Below are 25,318 nucleotides of genomic sequence, written 5' to 3'. Positions count from 1 at the left end.
ATGCCCCTTTAAGCTTCCCTTGATTTATAAACAGTGTATGAATAGTATGAATTCTTGGCTCCCAGATTCATATAGAACTTGGACCAAACCTTGATTTGTTTTCAAGAATCTCGCCATGTGAACTTGAAGGATGTTTAACCACACCATAGGTGAGGTCATCATCACTTTGAATGGAATCTAGGTTCTTCAAACCTAGGCTGATGTCATATCAGAAAGGCTTCTCTTGACTGCTGGTAAAGGATGGGGGAATAGTTTGAGGTTCCCACTTGACTTCTGGGATACATTTCTGGGCACCCTCTTCGCTTCAGTGGAGGCATGAAGACTGGGACAGAGGCTATCTTATCTGAGAATTCCTACTTGCTCCTAGATAAAACTGCTTCTCCCCAATGCTGCTGCTTCTTCTTCTTTATTCTTTTTTTAAACAGAGTCTTGCTCTGTCGCCCAGGCTGGAGTGGCACAATCTCGGCTCACTGCAACCTCTGCCTCCTGGTTTCAAGCGATTCTCCTGCCTCAGCCTCCTGAGTAGCTGGGACTACAGGTGTGTGCCACCACATCTGGCTAATTTTTTGTATTTTTAGTAGAGACGGGGTTTCACCGTGTTAGCCAGGATGGTCTCGATCTCCTGACCTCATGATCCTCCTGCCTTGGCCTCCCTAAGTGCTGGGATTACAGGTGTGAGCCACCATGCCCAGCCAATCTTCATGCTTTTTGTGGGGAGTAATAAAGAGAGATTTATAAAATCTTCTGTATGTTTCTTGCAAAACCCTTACCTCTCCATTCCCTCCGACACTCACAGACTCATTACTACTATCTGCCTTGAGATCATCTGGATGAATTTCCTAGTGCTCTGTAGCCCTGATTGTGTCAGTCATTGGATCTTAGTTTCTCCCTGCACTCCTTCCTCATCTCCTGCACTCCCTACATTCCTTTGCAGCTTTATTTTTCACCATAACATGTATCATCATCTAGCATTTTATATACCTTACTTATTTGTCTGTATTTCCACCAGAATATAAACTCCATGAGGGCAGGAATTCTTGTCTGTGGTTGTTGTTGTTTTCTTTTTCCTGTCTAGAATAGTGCCTGACACATAGTAGGTATCTAATAAATAGCTGTTGGATGAATAAATGAATGATGTGATGGATACCCAGTACTTCTTGAGAGTCACTAATTATTAGCAATACACATTCTCTTGTTTTGGAGACGTAACTCCTTCATTGGCCCCTGGGGGAGGTATTAGCCATTTCTATAGTCTCTGATAGTGGAGGGACTCTCCAGAATCCCAATCATTATACTATTTTGGACATAACCCTTTATAGCCCTTCTCATGTCAAACATTTACCAAAGATGTGACTAGTGGTGCTACTGTATCTAACCCTCCACATCCTTACTCCTCCTACCCCTGCTCCCATATGCACTATCATTATTATTATTATTATTATTATTTTTGAGACACAGTCTCGCTCCATTACCCAGGCTGGAGTGCAGTGGTGTGATCTTGGCTCACCACAACCTCTGCCTCCTGGGCTTAAGTGATCCTCCCACCTCAGCCTCCCAAGTAGCTGGGACTACAGGTGCACGCCACCATGCTGGGTAATTTTTGTATCTTTTTTGGTAGAGATAGGGTCTCGCTATATTGGCCATGCTGGTCTCGAACTCCTGGGCTCAAGTGATCTGCCCGCCTCAGCCTCCCAAAGTGCTAGGATTATAGGCACGTGCCACCCACCTGGCTCCATATGTATTTTTATAAGACTTTTAATCGAGAAAAAACAAGTTATCCAGATTTTTTACTATTATAGCCAAATTTGAGGTCTGAGGCATGTTGGGAAACTGGCATGTGGTGATGATCTAAGCAATCACCTTTGAATGACCATCACACTCACTGGGCTCATTATTTTCTCACTTTAATTTCTGAATCATTCACTCCTCAGAAGCCAGAAATGCTGGGTTGATGGCTTCATGGCCTCTCCTGGAAGGCTGTGAATGTGTGTAGCCCTACAAGCAACATATTGCTGTGCCATTAAGCTGAAATGTCATCACTTTTATTCTACAACACCAACCAATCAATCAAGCACTGCAAGGACCCTGTCCCCCCTCCCACCCCCCCCACCTCTTTAATGACCTATTCCATCTCCAAGCCTGCCTATGTGGCTTTGCAGGGTAGACAGAGAGTACTGTGTTGGCCTGGCTTTAAGGGTTATACCTGTGGCTCTCCTACAAGTTTGTTGGTTGAATAGTCCCAGAAATACCAAAACATAAAGCAGTAGGTCAGCATCCTTAACAGCAAACGAGAACACAGGAAAGTCTGAGAAGTACAAAGCCTCCTATTTTCATTGCTAACTTCCAGCTGGCCTTGGAGAAGCTCAATTGTGTCAATCAATTTTATCAACCACTTGCTTTTCTCAAGGCCAAGATCCCAGGCAAGTCCTCGTGAATCTGTGAGACACCAGAGCAACACTCAGAGTGCTATCCTTACAGGTCACTCTCAGAGTGACAGTGCCATACCAATAAAATCTAAACTCTCTTTCTACATCAATTATTTTTTATCCCCACCCCCAACCTGGTACTTCCCTTTACTCAGATGCATGCCATAACAACCACCCAGCAGAACTCAACACAGCCAAATCTAAAACCTCCACATTATGTTAGGTATAAAGCTGATTAGAAGGTCACCATTAATAGGTAACAGAATCACTGGACATCCTTACAGATAGAATAACTTTCCTTATTCCACCATCCCAGAAACTCAAAAGCAGACACATAGAAACTCCCTCTCCCATCACTGCTATTTCTGAACTCTCTAAATTCTAACTACGGCTACCATTATCCATGTCCACATCCACCCATGGTAGGCCTGGCTGTACTATCATGCCACTGGCACCTTTGATGGTCATTAGTAAGCCTGGATATAAGCAACTGTGCTGAGAAAACTCTCTTCAGGGCCAGGACAGGTTTGCAGAACCAGTAAAAACAGATTTCAAAGGACAGATCTGAGAACCAGCTGCATATCTGCCCTGAACCCCTGGCTTGTGATTCTATTCACGAAGCCCAATCTAAAAAAGAGTGGTCAGAGGCTGAGCCCCTCTAAGCTGCTGAGAGTGTGAAAGGTGCTACACCTTCAGGTAGCTCCACATAAATGGGAGGAAGATGTGTGGTCACCTAACAATCTTATCTTTAACTCTGACTGCACTTTTGGTTTTCTAAACTTGTCTTCCTTTCTGGATTATAAGTTTGAAATATATTTAAGAGACTCATCCTCATAAAAACTGGCCTTTGACACATTTCCTGTGCATATGTATTTGTGTACCTATATGCACATACATACACATTGTTGGACTAGGATCTGAATCTTTCTTATGGGTTCTCTAATACTGATTCAGCTCATTGAATCTTGCATTCCACTCTCTCCCACAACTCAACCTGTTTTCTCCTATGTTCAGTCCTTGTGTTGCAGTGAACATTAATTTTTTAAAGGATAGTCATTTTCACAGCACACTTTGGAGTCTAAAGCTCAGCAAAACCACATTCACACTGGATCTTTCATCAATATGAAACTTCTAGTCGTCCAAGCTTTATGACCCACATATATCAGTTTCCATGGTCCACACATGGAATGTCTACAGCAGATATTAGATCCTATACTGCTCCCTGTTTACCATGCTTTTGGGCTGCCGATACATACCTACCTCTGTGTGTACTCAGAATCGCAGACTAGTTCTCCTTCCTCATCCCACTTTTCTCTTCCCCAGGTGTATTTTATTTCCTAATGGTGCTTATTTTATGTTGGAGCTGAAAAAACTCATCAACTAGCTTTCTTTGAGCATAGAGTACAGAGAATGAAAATGGGGAGCAGCTTGCGTGGGACTGTAACCCACATAGAGAAGACATCTGGATGTTTATGATTCCATGTGATTTAGGGAGTGGTTCTATAACATGCCATGTTCTTTGAGGATAGGATTATTTCAAACTCATTTTTGTAGCCTGTTCAGTGGCTCTTAGAGTGTCTGATACATAGTAAATGTTTACGGAATAAATGAATGGTCCCAATGGCAGTAGAGAAGGAAGAAGATGTAAGAATATCAATGTATTGGGTGACAGATGAGAGCAGATTTAGAAATTAAGCTTCTAAAGCCTTGGGCTGCTGGATAGTCAAAGACAGTATAGAATCAGAAGGAAGATAGCTCCTTGTGACCCACAGGGTCCCTACCATGAGAGTCAATGGGAGACCTCACTGTCTCACCAAGAGGAGACAGTGCAGACATGGAGAAAATGACTAGAAGGACAAGAACTGGAAAAAAGGATTTTATGCTTCATTTCCATTTTTTGTGGAGAGGTAGGTATATTTAAATACTCAAGAATGTGATTCACCAGTCATCAGATATAACAAAATCTACTCTCGTTTTGCTGGGTACTTTTGTGAAACAGAAAACTTTCAATTATCTCTACTAATGGAATGAAAGCAATGGTACATATAATCAAAATGTCTTTTCTATTTGCGTTTGGAAAGGATTATGTGTGTTTTCCCCCAGCAGGTTTGCTTTCATAATGGTAAGTTCTAGCTTAGGCTAATAACAAAATGAGTTAGCATTTTCTCCGTAAAATACCCAGTGGAGAAGAATAAAAATGTGTTTATGGCAGAAGAAACTGATGCAGGGCCTAGGACGTGCCATAGTTAATCACTTATATGAATAATCTACTTGCAGCAAGTGGGATTCTGAACAGGGCAAAAGACCAAGAGCAGCTGTATGTCCTGGATTTTAATGATCCCAGAATAGATGTCTCAGGAGAAAGCTACAGCTAGTGTTATGAAAAATGTTAATGGAGAAAGAAAAATGGAATAGGAGTAAGAGATCTGGGATTCTCAGACTTGATAGCTCAAGGGAGGCCATATAACCTCTTTTTGTCTCAATTTTCTTATTTATAAAATGTAATAATTCATTTGCACTGCCCACCTAGTAGGTTAACTGGTCAAAAGAAAGTAGTGGTCAAAAGGGCTTATAAAAGTATTACGTTATGAAAATGTAAAGCATTGATAGACAAATAATGAAATACTGTTGGCACCTCCTTTCAGGACACATCCCTTGTTTAATTCCTCCATGCTTGGGGTCTTTGGCTGTGGCTTCTGAAACTTACCCCTGTTCAAAAAAATAGTCCAATTTTTAAACGATTCTGCTGTTTAAGGATAACTACTTTGATAACATCCATGCATCCTAATGAATGGATGCCTCATTTCTCAGGCAATAGCTTCATTTTAACAGGAACCTCCTAGCTATAACAGCTTAATTTAGTGGTTCTCAGACTGTGGTCCCTGGACCACCAGCATTACCTGGGAATTTGTTAGAAATGCAAAGTTTTGTATCCATCCAAATCTTATTGAACCACAAACTCCGGGGTTGCAGCCCTGCAGTCTGTGCTTTAACAATCCTTCCAGGCAATTCTGATGTACACTCAAGTTTGAGAACTACTTCTTTAGTGCCCCACAAAAAGGGAATGCTAGGAATTGGGCATTGGTACATGCCATGAGAAGCTTTTTTTTTCTTTTTCTTTTTCTGTAAGGAGTAGGAAGCAGCTTGTGGGACTTTTCAAATTACACAATATGCTGGCTATTCAGAGCTAGGCCCACAGCGACATGTTAAATCATGTCAAATGCACTGTCACACTTAAAGAGATATATTTATCACCAATTCATTTGTATATTTGTATGTGTATAGTATATATATGTATGTGTATATGTACATATGTATATATATAATGATGACTCAGTACATCATTTTCTCAGGAAGGTCTTACGTATGTATCTGTATTATATAAATTATATGTATATATGCCTGTGCATATGTACATATGTATGTATATACATACATTTATTTGTCACTAAATAAAGAAAATGATGTACTGAGTACATCATTTTCTCAGGAAGGTCTTTTTCCTGACTACCCTATTTAAAAATGCATCTCTACCTTTGGCACTCCCTACCTTCCTTTCTTATTTTTCTTTGATTCTTCTAATATGCTGTGTTATTTATTTTGTTTATTGTCTGTTTCTCCCAGCTAGAATGTATGCTCCATGAGGGCAGCCTGTTTTGTTCACTGCTGTGTCCCTAGCTCCAAGAACTGTGCCTGGCACCTAGTAGGCACTCAGTATATATTTGTTGAATTAATGAGTGAATAAGCAACTGCTGAATCTGGGAGATGAGAAAGTACTGCGGTCAGACCAAAACACTGAAACACCTGTAAGCACCCTTATTAGTCAGTGTTGGTACAGCATGGGAGCCTTGCCTCTCTCTGTTTCTGCTCTGGGCTCCGAGATAACTCTGAAAACAAGCTTTGGTAAGTGCCACCCTGAGGGATTTAGTTCACTATACTCTTTAATTATCATTTCAAAATACTCTCTGGTTTTTTCTAAAAATGGCAATAGTGTCCTGATGGATCAACATGATTATATGGCTGGCTGGGGCTTGGGGGCAGTCTATTATGGATATGCAGCAGACCAGAGTGTGACATATTAGGGTAGGGAAAACAGTTTAAGAATGAAAATCAGGAGTTCTGAGTTCTAGTCTTTATTCTGGCCCTAACTTGCTACATGGTCTTGGGCAAATTGCTTGGGCAACTAGCATTTCTGGGTCTCAGTTTCATCAGTTGATCTCAATGATCTCCAAGGTCCTTTTCAGTTGTATTTATTTATCCACTCATGTGTTACTTGACTAATATCTGTCTCCTCTACTGGTAAGCTCTGTGAGAACAGGGACTGTTTACTCACCCACTTCATAATGCCCAGCACTTGGAGGCACTCGAAAAATATTTGCTAAGTAAACAAATCCCTATGAAAACCAAATGGTGATTTCCACCTCATCAGCCTGTGCTCTACACAACCAAGGCAAGGGTACATGGATGTGTGCTGCAAAGACCCTGGCCGTCAGGGATCTCCAATCACACTAGGAAGAGCAGGACACTGGTCTGCACCCCGAGGGCATACAGAACTGCATAGTTCCTTGATGTGAACACCTGTGGGAGGTGTGCAAGGAAGACCCCAGGCTGGGCACCTGGGCCATCAGCCCAGTGACCTGGAAAAGCATGGATTTGGGGATGAGAGATCTGAATTTGAATCACAGATCTGCTAGGTTCTGGCTGTGAGTTTAAGTTATCTACTTCTCTTCATTTGGAAAACAAAGTACTACCTGCCTCTCAGGATGGCTGTGAAAATTAAAGGACATCAAGTGTCTTCCTGGTACTTGGCATCAGAAAAGCGCCCAGTGAATGGAAACCTCCTTGACTGGTTCTGCCTCCCCTTCCTTTTATGAAGCCTTTAAGCCATGAGGTTCTTAACAATGCCTCATTTCCCAAAGAGTTGGCCCAAGTTTGTTACTAGCTCATGGGAGTGCCTTAGCTCAGCGGTCCCCAACCTTTCTGGCACCAGGGACTGGTTTCATGGAAGGCAATTTTTCTATGAATGGGAGGGGCGAGCAGGTGGGTAGGGGATGGTTTTGGGATGAAACTGTTCCATCTCACCTTATCAGGCATTAATTAGTTAGTCTGCAGCCCAGGGGTTGGGGACCCCTGCCCTAGCTAGTCTTGGCTGGAGGGGCATAAAGATTAGGATTAAAAGTGTTTCTCAAAATATTTACCTTCAGAGATATATATATTTCCCTTTTGCTTCCAGTTTGCCTAATGAGATTTTGAGATTTGTAAATTGCTATAGCTTGATATAAAAAGGTTTAATTTTGTAAATAAAATTTTACCATTGATTATCACTTGAACGTGCTGAGGACTACCACTGAAAAAAGAAAGTTTGAAGTTTGCCTTTCTCTCTTTTTGGCTGCTTTTCTCTCCCTTCTACCCTGCTCCCTCATTCCCTCCTGGGGGAGTCAATTATACTCCTGTTCCTGCCCTGCCCCCTCCTCTGCCTTCCCCCCACCACACTCCTGTTCTACCTATGATTATCTTTATTCTGAAAAACAAATTCTGTTGCTAGGCAACCAGAAGACAAAATTGCTGTGGTTGATATGATTCTCATTAGTGCTGCAATTGCAGTGGTGCCGCCATCATGCCGGACACACGCTCATTGCATCTGTCCCCAGCTTGACAGATCTTTCTGGAAAGTGGGATGGGAAGGGTTCTTGGCAGAGAATTAAGGGCCTCAGCACTCAACAGAAAGTATTTATAAATCACTGTATATCAACAGCCTGCTTTAGAATCATTTTATTAGAACACATTCAAGAAAGTGACATACGGAAAAAAGACAGCAGCAATTCTCAGTCATGCAAATGCCCGTGTTAAAGTTCTCCATTGGATTTAAATTCAAGTACAAAGACAGTCCTTTCCTGAGCCAGGTGCAATTCCAGAGAATGACACTTTGCATTGAGAGCACGATTCCTTCGAAAAGTTCAGAACACTGAACAAGTCACATCCTCACAATAAGATTGTGAGATACATAGAAGTGTAAACTTTTTTAAGGATCCCTTTACCCTGCCCTCCCCCATAACCCAGCCAGGGAAATAAGCCCAACTTCAGGACCTCTCAGAAATCAGGTTTAATCTATTGAAAATAAAGCAGTGGGCCTTTAAAAAAAGTTAGAAAATGAGTGTATATATGAAATGGAATCATCATCTCTGCCTCTTGCCTTGGTGTGGGGTTTCCATGAAACTGTGTTCGGGGTTGGGGCTCTCTCTTGAGTGTGTTGGAAACTGGAGGACTTTTAAAACTTTTTTATTATGAAAAATTGCAAACATATACAGAAGTGGGGAGAATGGTATAATGAATGTCCACGTACCATCATCTAGTTTCAACAATTATCAACATGTGGCCAGTTTTTCATTTATATCTTCTCACTCTTCCCACCCACCCTCAACAGGATAACCTGAAGCAAATAGGGGCTGGTAGGGTGGTCTTTGAACCAGAGACCTCGGGAGGGAGTGAGGTTATGGAGGAGCTAGAAAAACCTGAAAAAATCTGAGTAGGCTGAAGCAAATAGAAAAATTGTTGAGGAAGTGGTTGTTGCCAGTGTTTGGGAAAGGCTAAAGTTAACCCTCATCTTCTCTACCACACATCATCCCTTCTTCTTCTTCCCTCTTTCTCATGATGTGGGGATACAAGCTAGATTAGAATGATGGGTTTTTCCAGATTAGGGGCCACTGATAATAGAAATGTTCAGCCTGGAGAAAAACTTCAGAGATAAGTGTGTCCCTCTAATTAACCTCTTCACTCATGTTGCAGACCTCTAGGGCAGCAGGGGCCTGGGCGTACCTGCTGTTCTGAGTGGGATCTGGGGGAAGTACATTGGGCCACTGGGCCTCTCACAGGTCCCTACTGCCCCACCATTTTAGACTTTGGAGAGAAGCTCAGCAACCTCGAATTGCACCCAGTAGAGAAGAAGGGAGCCCCGAGGGTGAGCCCATGGCCCAGGCGGGGAGATTTTGCTTGGAACATGTTGCCCTCTGAGCAAAGGCTGCACCCCACACCAGCCCTGCCAGAGAAGTCTCAAGAGAGGTGGGTGATTGGAGTCCTGGTGGGAGGTCCCAACGGTGCCACGGCTAACCCGGTGAGCTGCAGGGACAAGTCCCAGGATGCGCGCTAAACGTAAGTGGAGAAAGGATCTCCAGGTCCCAGGTGCCACCGAGGAACAAGGTTGCCATCCTGTTAAGAAAAGGGCCGGGCTCTGTGATTTGCATATAACTTTGCAAAAATCTGCATGAGATCCCGTAGCCCTTATAGAAAACAGAGTTAAATCATCAGTGCAACCTACTGTATTTCTAGTAACCCAGTGCAGAGTGCAACCTGAAAAATACACAATCATTTTGTAGAAGAGGATATAGAGGAGACAGTGTGTGTAAGACTTTCCTTGGTCTGACGGTTCAGAAGAAGCCCACCAAGTCCACAATCCAGAGGAGGATCACTGATGAACCACTTTTACTAACTTGGTTGGAACTCAAATCCATACGCTTTCATCCCATTAGACGCCTGTAGACCAGTCCTGCAGTGGCTTCCCAACGTTCCAGACCCATAAGCAGGAGTAGTCAGGAATAATAGAAATGGGGATGCATTAAATGTGAGGTCCTAGTGACAGTGATCATTAGTGTTTATTTCATATCCTTTATTTGTTTTCTTGTTTAAGCTCTTTTAGGGTCCCTGTGCCCTACCAGCAAATCTTGCTATATAACATTTAATTGGGAGAAAGAAACTGAGAAAAGTTTACCCATTTATATAGTACATCGTTGACAGTAATGGACTTAAAATTCATGATTTAAGTGTTTCCAGGGACCATGACAGGTGACAATCTGTAATTTTTCCAAGGCATGCAGCTGGTTTGGGTAGACTGCAAGGCTGGCTGAGGGAGTGAATTCCTGAGTGAGAGAGTGAACGAGTGGGGAGCCAAGCTGGAGACCCAGCTTCCATATCCAGCATGGCTTCCACCATCTCTACTGGGCCATCTGAAGCAATGAAATCACTGTTTCCTTAAGAAAAACGACCTCTCAAGGAAGGTCAACTTGTAATGCTCTTGGAAGAGTGATATATTCTAAAGAGCAATGGCTCTTGGCCAAAAGAAAGGTTCAGGATCAATTCCAGAGTATAATCTCACAGTCTCACATTGACTGTGGCTCAGCTCCATGATGTGAAAGGTTCTATCACACTTGCCGCATGGAAATGAGAAAAACAGTCTGAAACTCTCTTAGTAAGAACTCCAGCTGGGCAAAAACTGTTCATTTAGTGAGAGAAAATACTTCAGCATCAAGCTGAAGTGGCAGTTACCCTGAGCTTCCAGGAATATAAGGTATACTTAGGATTCAGAGAGGAGATGAGATTCTGAAGAAAGCCAGGAGCTATACACATGCATTTGTGAAGTAACTCACAGCAAAAGGACTGGTGAACCCACTGAGCCCAACTTTACAGGGCAAAAGTGGCTTAAGAATTTTAAATCATGGCAGGGCATGGTGGCTCATGCCTGTAATCCTAGAACTTTGGGAGGCTGAAGAGGGCGGATCACGAGATCAGGCGTTCGAGACTAACCTGGCCAACACAGTGAAACCCCGTCTCTACTAAAAATACAAAAAGTTAGCTGGGCGTGGTGGCAGGCGCCTGTAATCCCAGCTGCTCGGGAGGCTGAGGCAGGAGAATCACTTGAACCTGGGAGGCGGAGGTTGCAGTGAGCCGAGATTGCACCACTGCACTCCAGCCTGGGTGACAGAGTGAGACTCCGTCTCATGTACTCTAGAACTAAAATATAATTAAAAAGAAAAAAAAAAAAACAAGGAAGAAAGAAACAAAAAAAAGAATTTTAAATCACATTTTTTCTGTGTGTAATGTCGTTGGCATGGAAGGTGGCATCAGCTGTCCTGATTAGCTAGACACCCCCCCACACACCATAATTCACTGTCATTACCAGGTTTTTTTTTTTTTTATAGATGTGCTACAAGGCCTACAGAATTTATTTTAGTGGCAGGATTCAATAGTCTTATAAATGCTGAGTTTGGCATTCTGCTCTTTATACGGTTGTTAAAATTCTGAAGAGGATAGCAGTTTAAAAATATTTTTATTGTTCTTACTAATAGCTAACATTTATTGAGTGCTTACCACATGTCTGACAAGGTGCTGAGTGTTTCACATGCATCATTTCACATGATCTGCACCACAACCTCATGGAGTGGGTAATACCATTGCCCTCATTTTGCAGACTGAGGCCTGGAGAAGTCCTGCCCAGGATCATACAGCTGGCAAGTGGAGGGGGTGAGATCTGAACCAAGGTTTGTGTGACTTCAAAGCGGTTCTTAATCACTGTACATGTTGCCTCTTCTAAAGGAGAATCCATCTTCTAAATAATATTTGTACATTTGTATGTTTGTGGATTCTAAAAATCTTGGAAAGCATTCCTCACATAAGAATCTATCCTGTCCCTTAGGACCTAACCTGAAGTGGTTTGGGTCACTTCATTATATATATCCATTGGGGGTTAAAGAAAATTTCTTATCCCCTTTTAAACCTTAAGCTATGATGATCTCTGTATATCCACAAATCTTTCTCATGATGGTTTGATGTGTGAGAAATAGGAAATAGGTGATAAACTCATATGGGTGATACTGAACACTTGCTCCCTTAAGCCCTGAGAAAATACATACACAGTTATCCAGGAAGCCATTATTTTATATAGCCCACTTGGTACCTTAAAAGAGTGGTTAAACTAAACATCAATGCATAGCTCTTAACTTTAAAAATGATAGTCATTCATGACATTATTGAGATGATTTTTCAAAAATCTGGCCTAGGGCAAGGACTAGTGGAAAAAGTTTAAGTGGAAGTGTGAAAAAGAGACCATTAAATTTTTTTTTGAAATGCCAGTAATTTCTCTTGAGAAAACAGCTCTCAGCTTAGAGTTCACATACATTTCATATCCAATAACTCTATACTTTGGCTTTCTGATTCCGTAGGCCAGTGTAGAGCCTGAGATCAACTTTTTGAAATATTTGCCTGGTAATTCTAAGGGTCACTTGCCTTGGAATGCTTAGCATAGAGGTCTTTTCTTTATGCCAATCACTCCAACATCAGAAAAGCTGAGTTTTGCAGGATATCAAGCACATTTTCACATTTTCCAGCACGCATTGTCCAGAAGCACTTGTCTTTGGCATTTTCCATCAGGGGCAAGAATCAGTGAGACCCACTTTATAGGACAGTGGCTTTTATTAACCAAACCTTCTCAGCATTCTTTTTTATGAGGGGAGGGTATGCTAAAATTTCCCCTATCTCCCCCTATTCATGTATAGACTCCTTCACATAAATGTTGTTTATTTAATATACTGTAGGCCCCATTCTAATGTTAGACTTTTGGAATAAGAGCTGAGCTATAGTGAGACGTTTTGCATTCATTGGACATCCAGTGATAGAAAAATAGCCACAAAAGGAGAACATGTTTATTATATTATACCTTTTCTCGTTCCACTAAGAATTTAAGGCAGTTATTTTGCAATAGATTTTCAAGTGCATCTTCAGTCGACTGCATGTTTCCAATGTTTTTTGTCTGATGGATTAGAAAACCATGGAGGCAGGGATGTGCTTGAATTGCTATTCGTATGGCTAAGACAGAATAAACAGCCTCCTCTAAATTCCTGACTCATGCCATGCTCTGCTTGGCACAGAAGACAGTGAGTGATTAACAGACAATACATGGAACACAGGATTTTCTTGGTTTTTAAATTCAAGTGTGTTTTATTCAGCTGATGAGAAGAGGGAACTGATAGAATTTATATTATTTGGGCCAAAATGTTGCTTTGTGTGTTTTTGCCTGAATCATCCAATTGTTTTCTTTAGTGGACTTGGCCAGTGGAAGGCAGTGTGCATAATGGATATCAGAAACACCTGGGTTCAAATCTCATCTCTGCCACTTTCTGGTTGTGTGCCCCTGGGTAAATTATTCGACTTCTTGGAGTGACGTTTTCCTCATCTGCAAAATGAGGATAATGATACTTACCTTGAAGAATTGTTGTGGGAATGAGAGGAGAGAGTACATGTAAAATGCCAGGCTCATATTAGGAGTTCAGTAAGAAAGGCAGTGGTTACTGTTAGTTGCTTAACCTCTGGATGGCTTGCTTGCAGGCAGCCTTTGTGTTTTTCTCTGCCTGCCCAATTATAGCAGTGACTTCTTAGGGAAAGGCCTGTATCTCTTCCATTAGATCGGGTGGGGAATTCTGTCCTTGGCAGGGACTTTTAGGGAAAAGCCTGTATCTCTTCCATTAGATGGGGTGGGGATTCTGTCCTTGGCAGGGACTTTATGTATTCTGTGTTCCTTCATTACCTACAGAGAAACTCTGTGAATACTATATTAACTGGTTTTAAAAAGGCTTTCTCCACCTCAGGTTTCAAACCAGAGCCCAGACTGGAAATATCACTTGATGCAGCCATCAGAATTAAAAACTGAGATATACAGTAACAAAAATATTAAATACTGCATAGAGAGAAGACATAAATTAATACCATGAAACACACTTTCAGGTCAGCTCTTTTCAAGGACTGATTTTTGCGACCTTCTTATTTGTTTTATCATGCATCCTACTCTGCCTGAAGGGTCTCCTTTTGAATCTAGATGTTTGTGTTTGCTGCTCATGTTGACCCCAGGGCTCTTCTTCCCAAATTCTATAAGGAGGTTACTGATAAAGACAGGCTGGCTGAGCGGTCAGCGATGAGCAGGAAGGTCTCGTAGGTGGTGCGGAGGTATGCCCACCTGTTATGCTGCCTCCTGAGTGACAGGCTGGCCACACCCACCCCAGTGCAAAGACATCAGCCACAGCCAGCAACATTCAATCTATGTTTTTCCTCTTGCCATTTTTCCCTCTGCTCAGGGAACCCTCTGAGAGAACTCTGAACCTAGGCAGTGTGGGAGAGACATCCTGGAAAATACTTGTTTCATGTCATTTTTTGTTTGTTTCCAATTTAGAAAGGTTAGAAATAGTTTCTTTACCAGAAAACCTTCCCTCTGTCCTTAGACTGTGGGAGAGGAGGGAAGAGAGGGTAATGGGTTCGGGGGAGCTGTCTTGACCCAACTCCTGTTTAAAAGCTTGCTGCTTACACAGTGGCAAACGCTTTCCCTAGTGGGCGCTCTCTGTGCCCTCCTGACCTGGGTCCCCGTGTCCCCATGCTGAGTCACTCTGGGAACCCCTCCCTCTGGAATCACAGAAAGTAAACACCAAACTGGAAACACGTCTGCTTCTCTCTCCCACTGCATATCTCTTCATGAAAATGCCTCATGAATTTGAAGCTATATTTCAAGCTTTTCCTCACCTTTTCCACGGGTCTCTAAACTGCGGGGTTTTGGGGAAAACCTTCAAGAACTTCTTATCCCCTTCCTGCTCCCAGCCCCCTACCCCCTGAATTTTCTTTCTCTTTCTTTTCACAGTCCAAGGCTCCTGACCTTCACAACCAAACAAAGTTGCCAGTTCTTCAGCTCACAACCTCTGCCAGTCCTGCAAGTCAGCCTGAATTCACTGTCTGACTGCCTTCTTGAATCCCAAGGTCCTGAGAGCGGATTACCCTGTTCTCTGCTAGGCACCTGCTCGTCCCTCACCCTTGGTTCATGCAGAGGGTGGACCCCAGCAACTATCTGATAATCTTGTTCCTTTCTGGTCTTTAAAAAATAATATCTATTAGGTTTTTGTTAAATTTATTATGTCATGTTGTAAGACATAATACAAAAACTAAAAAAGACACCACCCAGAAATACCCATTATTTACATTCTGGTGTATTTTCTTCATATATACATATATGCATACATACATGCACATACATCTGTATGTACATATGCATAAACACACATACAAACACACATGTGCACATACATATTCCCCCTTCATGTTTTTTTAAAATTTTTTAATTGTTTTTATTTTTTATTTTTCCAAGACAGAGACTTGGTCTGTTTCCCAGGCTGGAGTGCAGTGGTGTGATCTCAGCTCACTGCAACCTCTGCCTCTGTGGTTCAAGCAATTCTACTGCCTCAGCCTCCTGAGTAGCTGGGATTACAGGCGTGTGCCACCACGCCTGGCTAATTTTTTTGTATTTTCAGTAGTGGCAGGGTTTCACCACGTTGGCCAGGCTGGTCTCAAACTCCTGACCTCATGATCCACCCGCCTCAGCTTCCCAAAGTGTTGGGATTATAGGCGTAAGCCACCACACCTGGCCACCCCCTTCATGTTTAAAAGCAAAATTAGTCTTTCATATTGAGAGAGAATAGGAAGTGGGGGCAAAAATAACTCCAGGCTACAGCTCAGGTAAGCCCTGTATTGCGCCAGCGACAGTCATGAGCTTATGGAGGACCCGACTTACTAGTTTATGTCACTGGCCTAATGGCCAGGGAAAATATCCAAGTTCTTGCCCCTCAAACCACATAGATGAATACTTCTTACAGAGTATATGGGAAACACACTGAGGAACACACACACAAATTCATAAATATACACAAACCAGAGATATATACATAAAACATATCATTCAAATTACTGTTTGTGCTCTTTCTGTGAAAAGCTACTTCTACCTCAGTGTGCTGCAGGTAACACACAGTAGCAATCATAAGCCTGTGTTCATGGATCTTGTGATTCAGTGGTTGAGATTAAAAACTAACCCATGAGAAACAATAGCAAACCAGAAGGAGATACAGTCTCACAAAATGCTGAGGGATGGGATTCCAGTAATCACTCTAATGATGAAGATGTGTTCCAGGAATACTTTCCTGAGGTCAGAAATGTACCTCTCAGGACAGAGAAATAATTTTGGAGACACAGTGATGCAGTATAGTTTGGTAGATGAAGGCAATTTTGAGATCATTATCTGTTACTGAAGCTGATCACACATGTACTGGAAAACACACGTTGGAGGAGAGGTTTGCAGACTGCCTGGGACCCAGGGGAGGAGCAGGGGCAGAGGGAAGGGGCCTGCTCACTGGAGGCTCTAGGTCCTAGAAAGTGCTATGTGGTTTGGGAGCCATGCTCTTCTTCTAGAAGCTCCCAGGGACAGACCTTGCCTATTATACAGAATATGCAGCAGGCTGAGGAATGTGCTATCATGAGAGTCCTCCAGTGGAAGTCACTTGAGCAAGAGGATAGAGAGTGAAGGAGGGCCACGATGTCTACAGACAAAGCTGTGGATGGAATCTGAGAAAAGAGTAGATCAAGGATGTGGTATATGATGAGTTTAGTTTCAGTTCTGTCGAGTAGAATGCAAGAGGTCATCCAAATGCAGTTATGTCACAGACAGTTGGAAATACGGTTCTGGATCCCAGGGTGAAAGGCAAGCGCTAGGAACAGAGAGTGTTCAACTCATTGTTAAGAGTACAGCTTTATGCTAAGCAACATGGCAAATACAAAGTAAATTCAGGGCAACGTATGCCCTGAATGTTAAAGAATAATGTTTGACTAGGGGAAGGGGAGAGGAGAGGGGCAATATTAGTATAGGTGGCTCTGTGGGGATGAGGGGAAGGGCATGGATTAATGTGGAGAGCAGTGGGCATTTCCAGATATGAAAACCAGCCTGTTTTGTTTCCCTGCCGTGTTTCCACCCTAGAGCAGCACTTAGCACCTAGTAGGTACTCAGAAAAAAAATGTGGGGAATAAATGGGTAAGTGAATATGAAATTGGCATTAGCAGTACAGTCACTTCAGAGACACACTCTTGTGTTTCGAATTTTGATCATAGATATCAGAAGTGAAGCAACAAAAACTATTGTTGAAGAATGGGGAGTTTTAAAGAAAGAAGATTCAGGAGTAGAAGTTCGAGAGCAGTTCTCATTGGGAGCATGAGGTAACAAATAAGCATTAGATGGCAGAGGAAAAGGAGGTGTTTGACAATATGAGAAGGAGAAGAGGTGCTGAGTTGATACACTGATGGCAGCTACGAAGAAGGAGATCCAGAACTTGCAGATGGACTAACAATAGACTGTTTTGGAGGCTAGAGAATGAAAGAATAAAAGGACAATGACGCCTCAAGGTGAGGATAAACGTAATTCTATAATCATCATGCTGAAACAAAAAAAAAAAAAACCCTCAGCATTTTTTGTGTGCTACTCAATAAAGTCTAAATTCCTTTGAATGGTGTTCAGCATCTGCCATGATGTGACTCAGCCAATCATTCCAGTTTTATTTCCCAAACCTTAATTCACAAACCCTGAACTTGAACCAGGCATACTGACTCTCCATGCCCCAAACTTACCCTATATTCTCCTTTCTCCCTTACCCCTCGCTCTTGCTGTTTGATCCATTTGGAATGATCTTCCTCCTTGCTCCCAACATGAATCTTGCCTGGATAAATTCTACCCATTCAGTAAAATCTAATGTGGAACATTCTCTGATCTTCCCAAACTGGAAGCTTTGGTTTTCTTAATTACATTTGGTCCCAGTTTCTAGATCTCTCTCTTGCCCACAATGCTAAACACATCACATTGTGCTTGTTTGTTCTGGTGTAGTGCGAAATACAAGCGATGACCTCAGAACACACCCAGCCATATAGCACTCCTGATAGCTTCACTAAATAGAACCACACTATTGGAGTTAGTTCCTCCATCAGCTTTTGCTTTCATAGCTTTTCTGTATCCTCCCTTGCTGTCAACAGTTTAGCCTTTGTGGCAATACATGTGCCTATAGAGAAGTAACTTTCTCATCTTCTAATATCCTTTGGGTTGAGTAACTAGATGGCAAAGATCATAAGGATTATATATAAAATTAAGATTTGCAAGGCTTTCCTGTGAGCAACAGATGTTTAGTTTTGCTAGTTTCTTCCTAGATTTTGGCTGTTTGTCAGACATCTAAGATCCAAAACCAACAAATTTAGTATCTTTTTTCTAGCATATTTCATTGCTGCATCTCTATTACCTGCATATAATGTATAGAGTGAAATGTAACAAACATTAATTTTAAAAAGTCAACTTCTTATTCCTTCATTAAAATAGAGGCATACTTAAGGATTAACATAAACTTGCATTATATATTAAGTTTCCATGTTGGGACACTATTCTGTGGAGAAACAAATGGTGAACTGTACCCTAAAATACTAAATGTGGTTGGGAGCAGTGGCTCATGCCTGTAATCCCAGCACTTTGGGAGGCCGAAGTGGGTGGATCACTTGAGGTCAGAATTTGAGACCAGCCTGGCCAACATGGTGAAACTCCGTCTCTACTAAAAATACAAAAATTAGTTGGGCGTGGTGGTGTGCACCTGTAATCCCAGCAGCTCTGGGGGCTGAGGCAGCAGAATTGCTTGAACCCGGGAGGTGGAGGTTGCAGTGAGCTGAGATTGCACCACTGTACTTCCAACTTGGGTGACAGAGCAAGACTCGGTCTCAAAAAAAAATACAAAATGTAAGAGATGCCTCATATGTCACATCACATGAGCCTCTAACTTACCAATGTATAGCCTTCAGAATATCAAAGTGTATGTGTTTATCAAGACACAATAAGGAGAATGAAAAGATTTGCCACAGGGTGAAACATATTACATACATGACCAACAAAGGACTGATATCCAGAATATATGAACTTCTAAAAATAAATAAGAAAAGCCAAACAACCCACTGTACACACAGGTAAAAGCTTGAACCAGGGACATTATAAAAGAGAAAATCAAAGGCCCAATACAAACAGGAAAAGATGTTCAACTTGATTAGTAAGCAAGGAAACACGAATTAAAGCCATAAGTAGATATCAATACACATCCACCAGATCTGTAAAAATTTTGAAGTCTAACAATACAAAGTAGTGGTGAGGATATAGAGCAATGGGAAACTTCATATATATTGGCAGGAGTGTAAATTTGGTATCGGCACTTTGAAAAATAGTTGACATCTTCAAGTAAAGGTGAAAATATACACACACATCCTATCACCTAACAATTTTACTTTTAGTTTTACACCCTAGAGAAATTCAAGTACACATGCACAGGGGTATGTATACCAGAATATCCATAGCAGCATTGTTCACAATTGCCCCAAACATTGCATGTACAGAATGGATACATTGTGGTATACTCACACAATGGAATACTATATAATGATGAAAATGAATGAACTATACACATCAGCATCGATGAATCCCATAAAAATAAGTGCTGAGCAACAGAAGTGAGACACAAAAGGATATATGTAGAATGATTCTAGTCATATAAAAACAGCCACATTGAGATGAAATTGTTTAGGGATACCTGCATAGAAGGTAAAATTATAAAAAAAGTAAAGACACTATTATGCATGCAAGGAGAATGGTGACCTCCAGGGTTGTGACCAGGGAGGGGCACAAACGGGGATTCTGAAAAGCCGGCAATGTTCTATTTCATGACCTGCATGGTTTTTACATCTATGTTCACTTCATAATTATCCATTAAATTGTTCAGTTCTGTTTGTACATTTTCGCATATATATTTTGCATTTTGAAAAATTTAGAAAGTTTGATATAAATCAGATGTTTATACTTAGGAATACATTTTATCTATAGAAATAAGATGATAAGTAACATTTAATCAGATTGACCCATAACTTTCAGTTAGGTAATATAAATACTGTACATTTCAATTAAAAAATAATATAGAATAAATATTTTGGGACCAAAATTGATACAAAGAAGGAAAAACAGAAAGGAAGATGAACTTCAAGGCCAAGCTAAAATTTCACTTCTGATGTAAAAGTCTTCTTTGGTTCCCAGGCAAAATTTATCTTTCAAAAAGTATGCTTCTGGTTTAAATGTAACATATTGGGTGGTAAATGTGTATCTCATCTGGCACATTTGTCTTTGTAACTTCTCTGAGGCCTAGCACAACAACTGGCTTAAAGGAAGTGCTAAGTACAACTGTCCCCCTTCATAAATACATATAACGTGTATACAGCCACTCTATCATCACATACTATCACATATTATCAATTGGGGTGTGAACTCAGAAGACTGGGCAGAAATAGAAGTTGTTTTGATATATTCTGTATCTCCGTGGTATCTGGTCATCAATGGACACAATTAAATTTTGTTCAATAAAAGAATGAATTCAGTGTACCAATATACTTGAAATAATTTTCTGTTCTGCCTAAATTTCATTCTTCCATGTTAACAGAACTTTCTGTTTGGGCATGTATCAGTGGTAGTTCCTAGTAGTTTGCCCTCCAAATAACAGCAAATTTCATGGTTGGGACTTCATATTCCCCTGTTGGCAGTATTGTCTTAAATTTAAATGTCAGCGAACATATTCTAGAAGTCTTTCTCTTGTAAGATTTTTAAAGAATTTTTTAAATTAATGCAGTAAGCATTCCCCTTTAAGAGACTGTGTGGAAAAAGGCCTAAGAACCGTGACTGTTCTCAGTTTGGGGGTGGCGGGATGAAGTGGGGTGGGGACGTGAAATAAGTTACAGATTTCAGGTTCCATGATTTGAAGTACCTCTCTTTAACAAACTACACCCACTCCATATACCTTCAAATCCTTTTTCAAGAAGAATTTTTCTTTTTTTCAAACAATAATCTGAAATGTCTCAAAATTGGGCATATTCAGGCTATCAGCACAGCAGAGAAAGGTCTAAGCAGGAAACGAGGGTGCTGTGTGTGCTTTCTTCATTGCCATATCCTCTGTGTCTACAATAGTGCCTGGCACATGGTAGAAGCTCAGAAAATGACTGATGAATTAATTAGTAAATGAGATAAAAAGACAGCCTACATGAAAATCCCAAGTAAAGGAAAAGATAATGAATTTTTAATATCTTCTATTGCTCATTAAGCCAATCTGTTTTCCATGTGTAAATGAGGAACAGCAAACAGTAAGTGAAACTTTAAAAATTCTATTCTTGCAGAAAGGACACTAGCTAGCAGGAGAGAGGGTACAGATGTAGTAAAAAAAATAGAGCCTGGGTTTTCCTCCAGCACCTCATGACATTCAAAGAGGTATTTAAGTCCTTGCAGTTGCCACAGGGCAGAAAGCAATGTATATAGGAGCATTCACAAAGCATTCTTTAGCCAGGATCAGCAGCGGTCATGCAGAAAGCATCTCTCCTGAAATTCTAGTTAATGTATACCTCTCTCTGCAATTAGCAATTTCAAAAAGAACTAGAATTCTTAAAGAAAAAAAAATAAGACTATCTGAACATTCTGAACATGTAAGACTCAATTTTAAGTTCCTACAAATGGGAGAGACTGAAAACAAACTGCCAGCCTGATATGAGAACATGAGTGCTCAACACAACCAGGGCCATATCTGCATGGGACATGGCGGGAGAAGAATGAGAAGGCTGATTAGTAGTGGGGCAAGTGTCTGGTTGAAAATAGGAGTGGACATCTGTCCTGGTCTGATCTACACAGTTCTGCATCTTCTTTTAGCAGTTTTCTCCCCAAAAGAAGAGCTCTCAAGCCTGAGGCAAGGTGCCCTTAACTGGCATCTACTACTACTGACTACTCCTGGAAGAAGCCCTGAGGACGTTACGTCCTTAACTGTTTCACCATAGAGGATCTTCGAACTTGTTTCTCTTGACAAAGCCGGCTTTTTAGCAATGGGGAAGGTCTCACCTCACACACCCATGTATTCACCCACTCCCATCATCCATCTGCCACTTTGGTTGTGGCAGACAGTTTGGCAGTAGTCACCAGAAGTGATGAAGTGACACTAAACTGCCAGGTAGGTGAAACCCAGGCAAGAATTTTCAACCCAAGCTCAAGATCACAAAAAAGAGTTACATTTTCCCACTTGTCTGGTCAACAAGATCTTTCCAATAATTCTATGTTATGGCCACAGATGACATTGTTATGTTTTATACCACAGCACATACGGTAAAGGGAGCTCCAGTGAAAGCAGAGCCACAGCTTCAAAGCCACCTCCAGCCTGCCCCACCTACTCTACGTTGCTTTGGCTCCAGAGGTTCCTGTCTAGCAAATTTTCGCTTAAAGATTTCTTGTTTTATTTTTTGTTTGTTTGTTTTTTTTGAGACAGGGTCTCACTCCAGGTTGGAGTACAGTGGTGCAATCACAGCTCACTGAAGTCTCGATCTCTTGGGTTCAAGCAATCCTCCCACCTCATCCTCCCTAGGAGCTGAGACTAAGGCATGTGCCACCATGCCTGGCTAATTTTTGTTTATATATTTTGTAGAGATAGGGTTTCACCATGCTGCCCAGGCTGGTCTTGAGCTCCTAGACTCAGCTGATCCACCCACCTTGGCCTCTCAAAGTAGTAGGATTACAGGTGCAAACCACCATGCCCAACTCCTTCTGCTTAAAGTTTTTAAGTTTATTTTCATGCCTACCAGAAGAGCTTGCCTCTAGGTACCACACTCCCAATATCACTTCTAGTCATCCTGGAACTCAACTTTTGAAGAACAAAATTTCCCATTCCCTGTTTCCCCTACCATTAGTTTTGACAATGTGGATTCAGTCATTTTGTTCTATATGAAAATAACTTTTTCTCCTTAATTGATACAGAAGGAAGAAAGGGTAAGTGATACATCAAAAGGTCTGTACAGAACACTCCAGTAAAATCCTTGCCCTGAAAGCCACCACTTCTCTACCTGCAGGCTCCAACTTTGCTCTCCCCTCCCCTCCCTCCAACCATGCCATCTCCCTTCTTGTACCCCTTCTCCTGGCAGAACTGCAAGTGTACTCACTTGAGCCTTGTTTGCCTTGGACTGTCTCCAGCTAATCCACTTTAACATCTTGGCTTGCTCTCAGATTTGCTTTCTCCTTCCACCAAAATTCTAATAATAAAGTAGATTTCAATTTGAGTTGGGCTGTGGTGGGGCTGAAGTGGTTCTGGCAGCTCAGTCCTCCCAGGCAGCTCTGAAGCAGGGATCAGCCTTGCCACATCCCAGTGCTCACTGCCAAGCTCTCAGAGCCCAACCAGAATTTGCTTGAGAGGCTGGAAGATTCTGTCTAGGGCAGAATCACACTCCCACCAAGGCTATGATGTGAGTCACGAGTACTTGGCATCAATGAGTCTGTGATAGGCATTAATACTTGCCACATGCCAACCCTGAAGCCCCTGGACTGGGCTACAGAACCACTTTGTAATTTACTTTGTGTTGCTGTGGATTTGCTGGGGCAGAGTGGGAGGTGATGCAAGGACATTCAGCATAGTGGGTGGATAGGGGGGTAATAGTAGGGTTTCCTTTCTGTTGCAAGGATCAAGCTGAACCATCAAGGTTACTACAAAAGCACTGCTTTTAATCCAACTTACCAGGCAGGAGATTGACCTGGTTTTGAATCTTAGGTCTGCTGTTAATTGGCTTCATGACTCTAGGCAAGTCACTTTTTTTTTTTTTTTTAAACAGAAGGAAGAGGGCTAGATGATCTCTAAGGTTCCTTTCCTTCCTAAGATTCCATGATTTCAAATTCCAAACTCACATTGAATCAGATCTAGTCTCTGGTTACCCTTGCAGCTATCACCTATAGATCTCATCTACTGGCAAATCACCTTTTCCAGTGTCCCTATTTCTGTAACAAGTACTTGTATGAACCTGAAACAAATTTTTATGAGGGTCCAAGTGCTCTGAGTACCACGAGAGCACTTCCGAGGTTTCCTGCAAGCTGCGTGTGTTCAGCAAACTACTCACTGTCTGCTATATTTTATGAAACTTACTTGCTTTTGCAGACGATTGGCAATTTTAATGATGGGTTTCTTGAGGGAGGTTTTTAAGCTATGGAATATAAATCAAAATATTAAGTAAAATAATGCTGATATGAAATATTTTGCCCTGTGAACCTAGGTTGTATTTTTCAGCAAAGTATATTTCATACCCTTTGGTGGTATGCAACAGCTGGAAGCCAGTCATTTATTTGAAGAAATTTCACTTAGAGGAAAACCTGTGACTTCGATTCCTCACACTTTATCAACTTGTTCTGAAAAGCCCACACATTTGTACTGTGTCGAATGTCTCTGAGGAGAGGATGGAGTTGTGCTTCTGGGAGGTGAGAGGGCAGCCAGAGGCGGGGAGCTGCAGGCATACCGAGTAACACAGAAACCTCTGCATTTTGTTGCTCTCTGCTCCTTCTCCTCCTCCTCCAGCCACCTGCCTACCACAGATAAAAGTAACAAAGGAACTATACTGGGAAGAAAGTTATTTTCAAACCTAGCTCTGGACTTGAATTATTAAGAAAGCTAAAAAAAAAAAAAGAAATCACAATTTGGGCTTAGAGTGGAGATGGTATTTTTCCTACTTTGGAGTGAATATCAAGTCCTTGAGAAAAATCAGAGTGTTTCTATCGGATTTATACAGCAATTCTAATCCTATATGCTGTCAGGTGTGGGATGTGACTGAGACTCGAGATTACGCAGCTATATTATAAAGCCCAAGTTTAGACTTCAGATATATCTACTCCAGGCCCTGGTAACAGGAAGTGCAATTATATATACTTTTCAGGTATTTATTTAAGGGTTTGAAGTGTTTTTTACTAAATGGGAAGCAGCATAATCTCTCCCTAATAAGAAATATTTCATGGGCCCCTCCAGCCCCACTGAGACAAAGGGCAGAGTAATACTAGTGCTGAGGAATTTTTCCCAGAGACCTATCCCATTTTTCCTGCCTTTAAGATAGCACACTTAATGGGCCGGATCTCCAGTGTGTGGTGCCACTGTCCAGGGACCACAGCTAAACCTAACATGCTGTCACAGCAACATGCTGGAGACCCAGTCTTGGATGGACCATCGTGATGGTTTTTAAGAATGTGTCAAGTGAAAAATATTACCATGTGAAGTGCTAAGATTTTTATCAATCCTAATGCTGCCAAGTCTCCACATTTCCAGATGTTTGGTTTTCTCTTCAGTGGCAAAACAGTGGTCTGTGGCCCCTTGAAACTCTAGGGGGCATGTTGCTGCCTGTTTTCTTGCACAGGAGTGCCCCACAGT

At 41.6% G+C, this 25,318-nt stretch overlaps 1 protein-coding gene across 27 annotated transcripts in view; it reads right to left on the bottom strand.

Moving 5' to 3' along the window:
* The window catches only part of KALRN (kalirin RhoGEF kinase), a 692,638-nt gene that overhangs the window by 202,894 nt on the left and 464,426 nt on the right, over positions 1–25,318 (bottom strand). For 10 of the 27 annotated variants that reach the window (XM_034957227.2, XM_034957229.2, XM_034957230.2 and 7 more), the window contains one exon: positions 8,184–9,632. The exons of the other annotated variants lie outside the window; for them this stretch is intronic. In XM_034957227.2, coding sequence (XP_034813118.1) covers positions 9,570–9,632 — 63 coding nt within the window. In that variant the 3' untranslated portion in view covers positions 8,184–9,569. Of the gene's footprint in view, positions 1–8,183; positions 9,633–25,318 lie in introns of those variants that run through there. 27 annotated transcript variants of the gene reach the window in all.

This window comes from Pan paniscus, chromosome 2 (assembly GCF_029289425.2).
Source record: "Pan paniscus chromosome 2, NHGRI_mPanPan1-v2.0_pri, whole genome shotgun sequence".
Classification (NCBI taxonomy): domain Eukaryota; kingdom Metazoa; phylum Chordata; class Mammalia; order Primates; family Hominidae; genus Pan; species Pan paniscus.
This window is presented reverse-complemented; position numbering and strand designations above follow the sequence as displayed.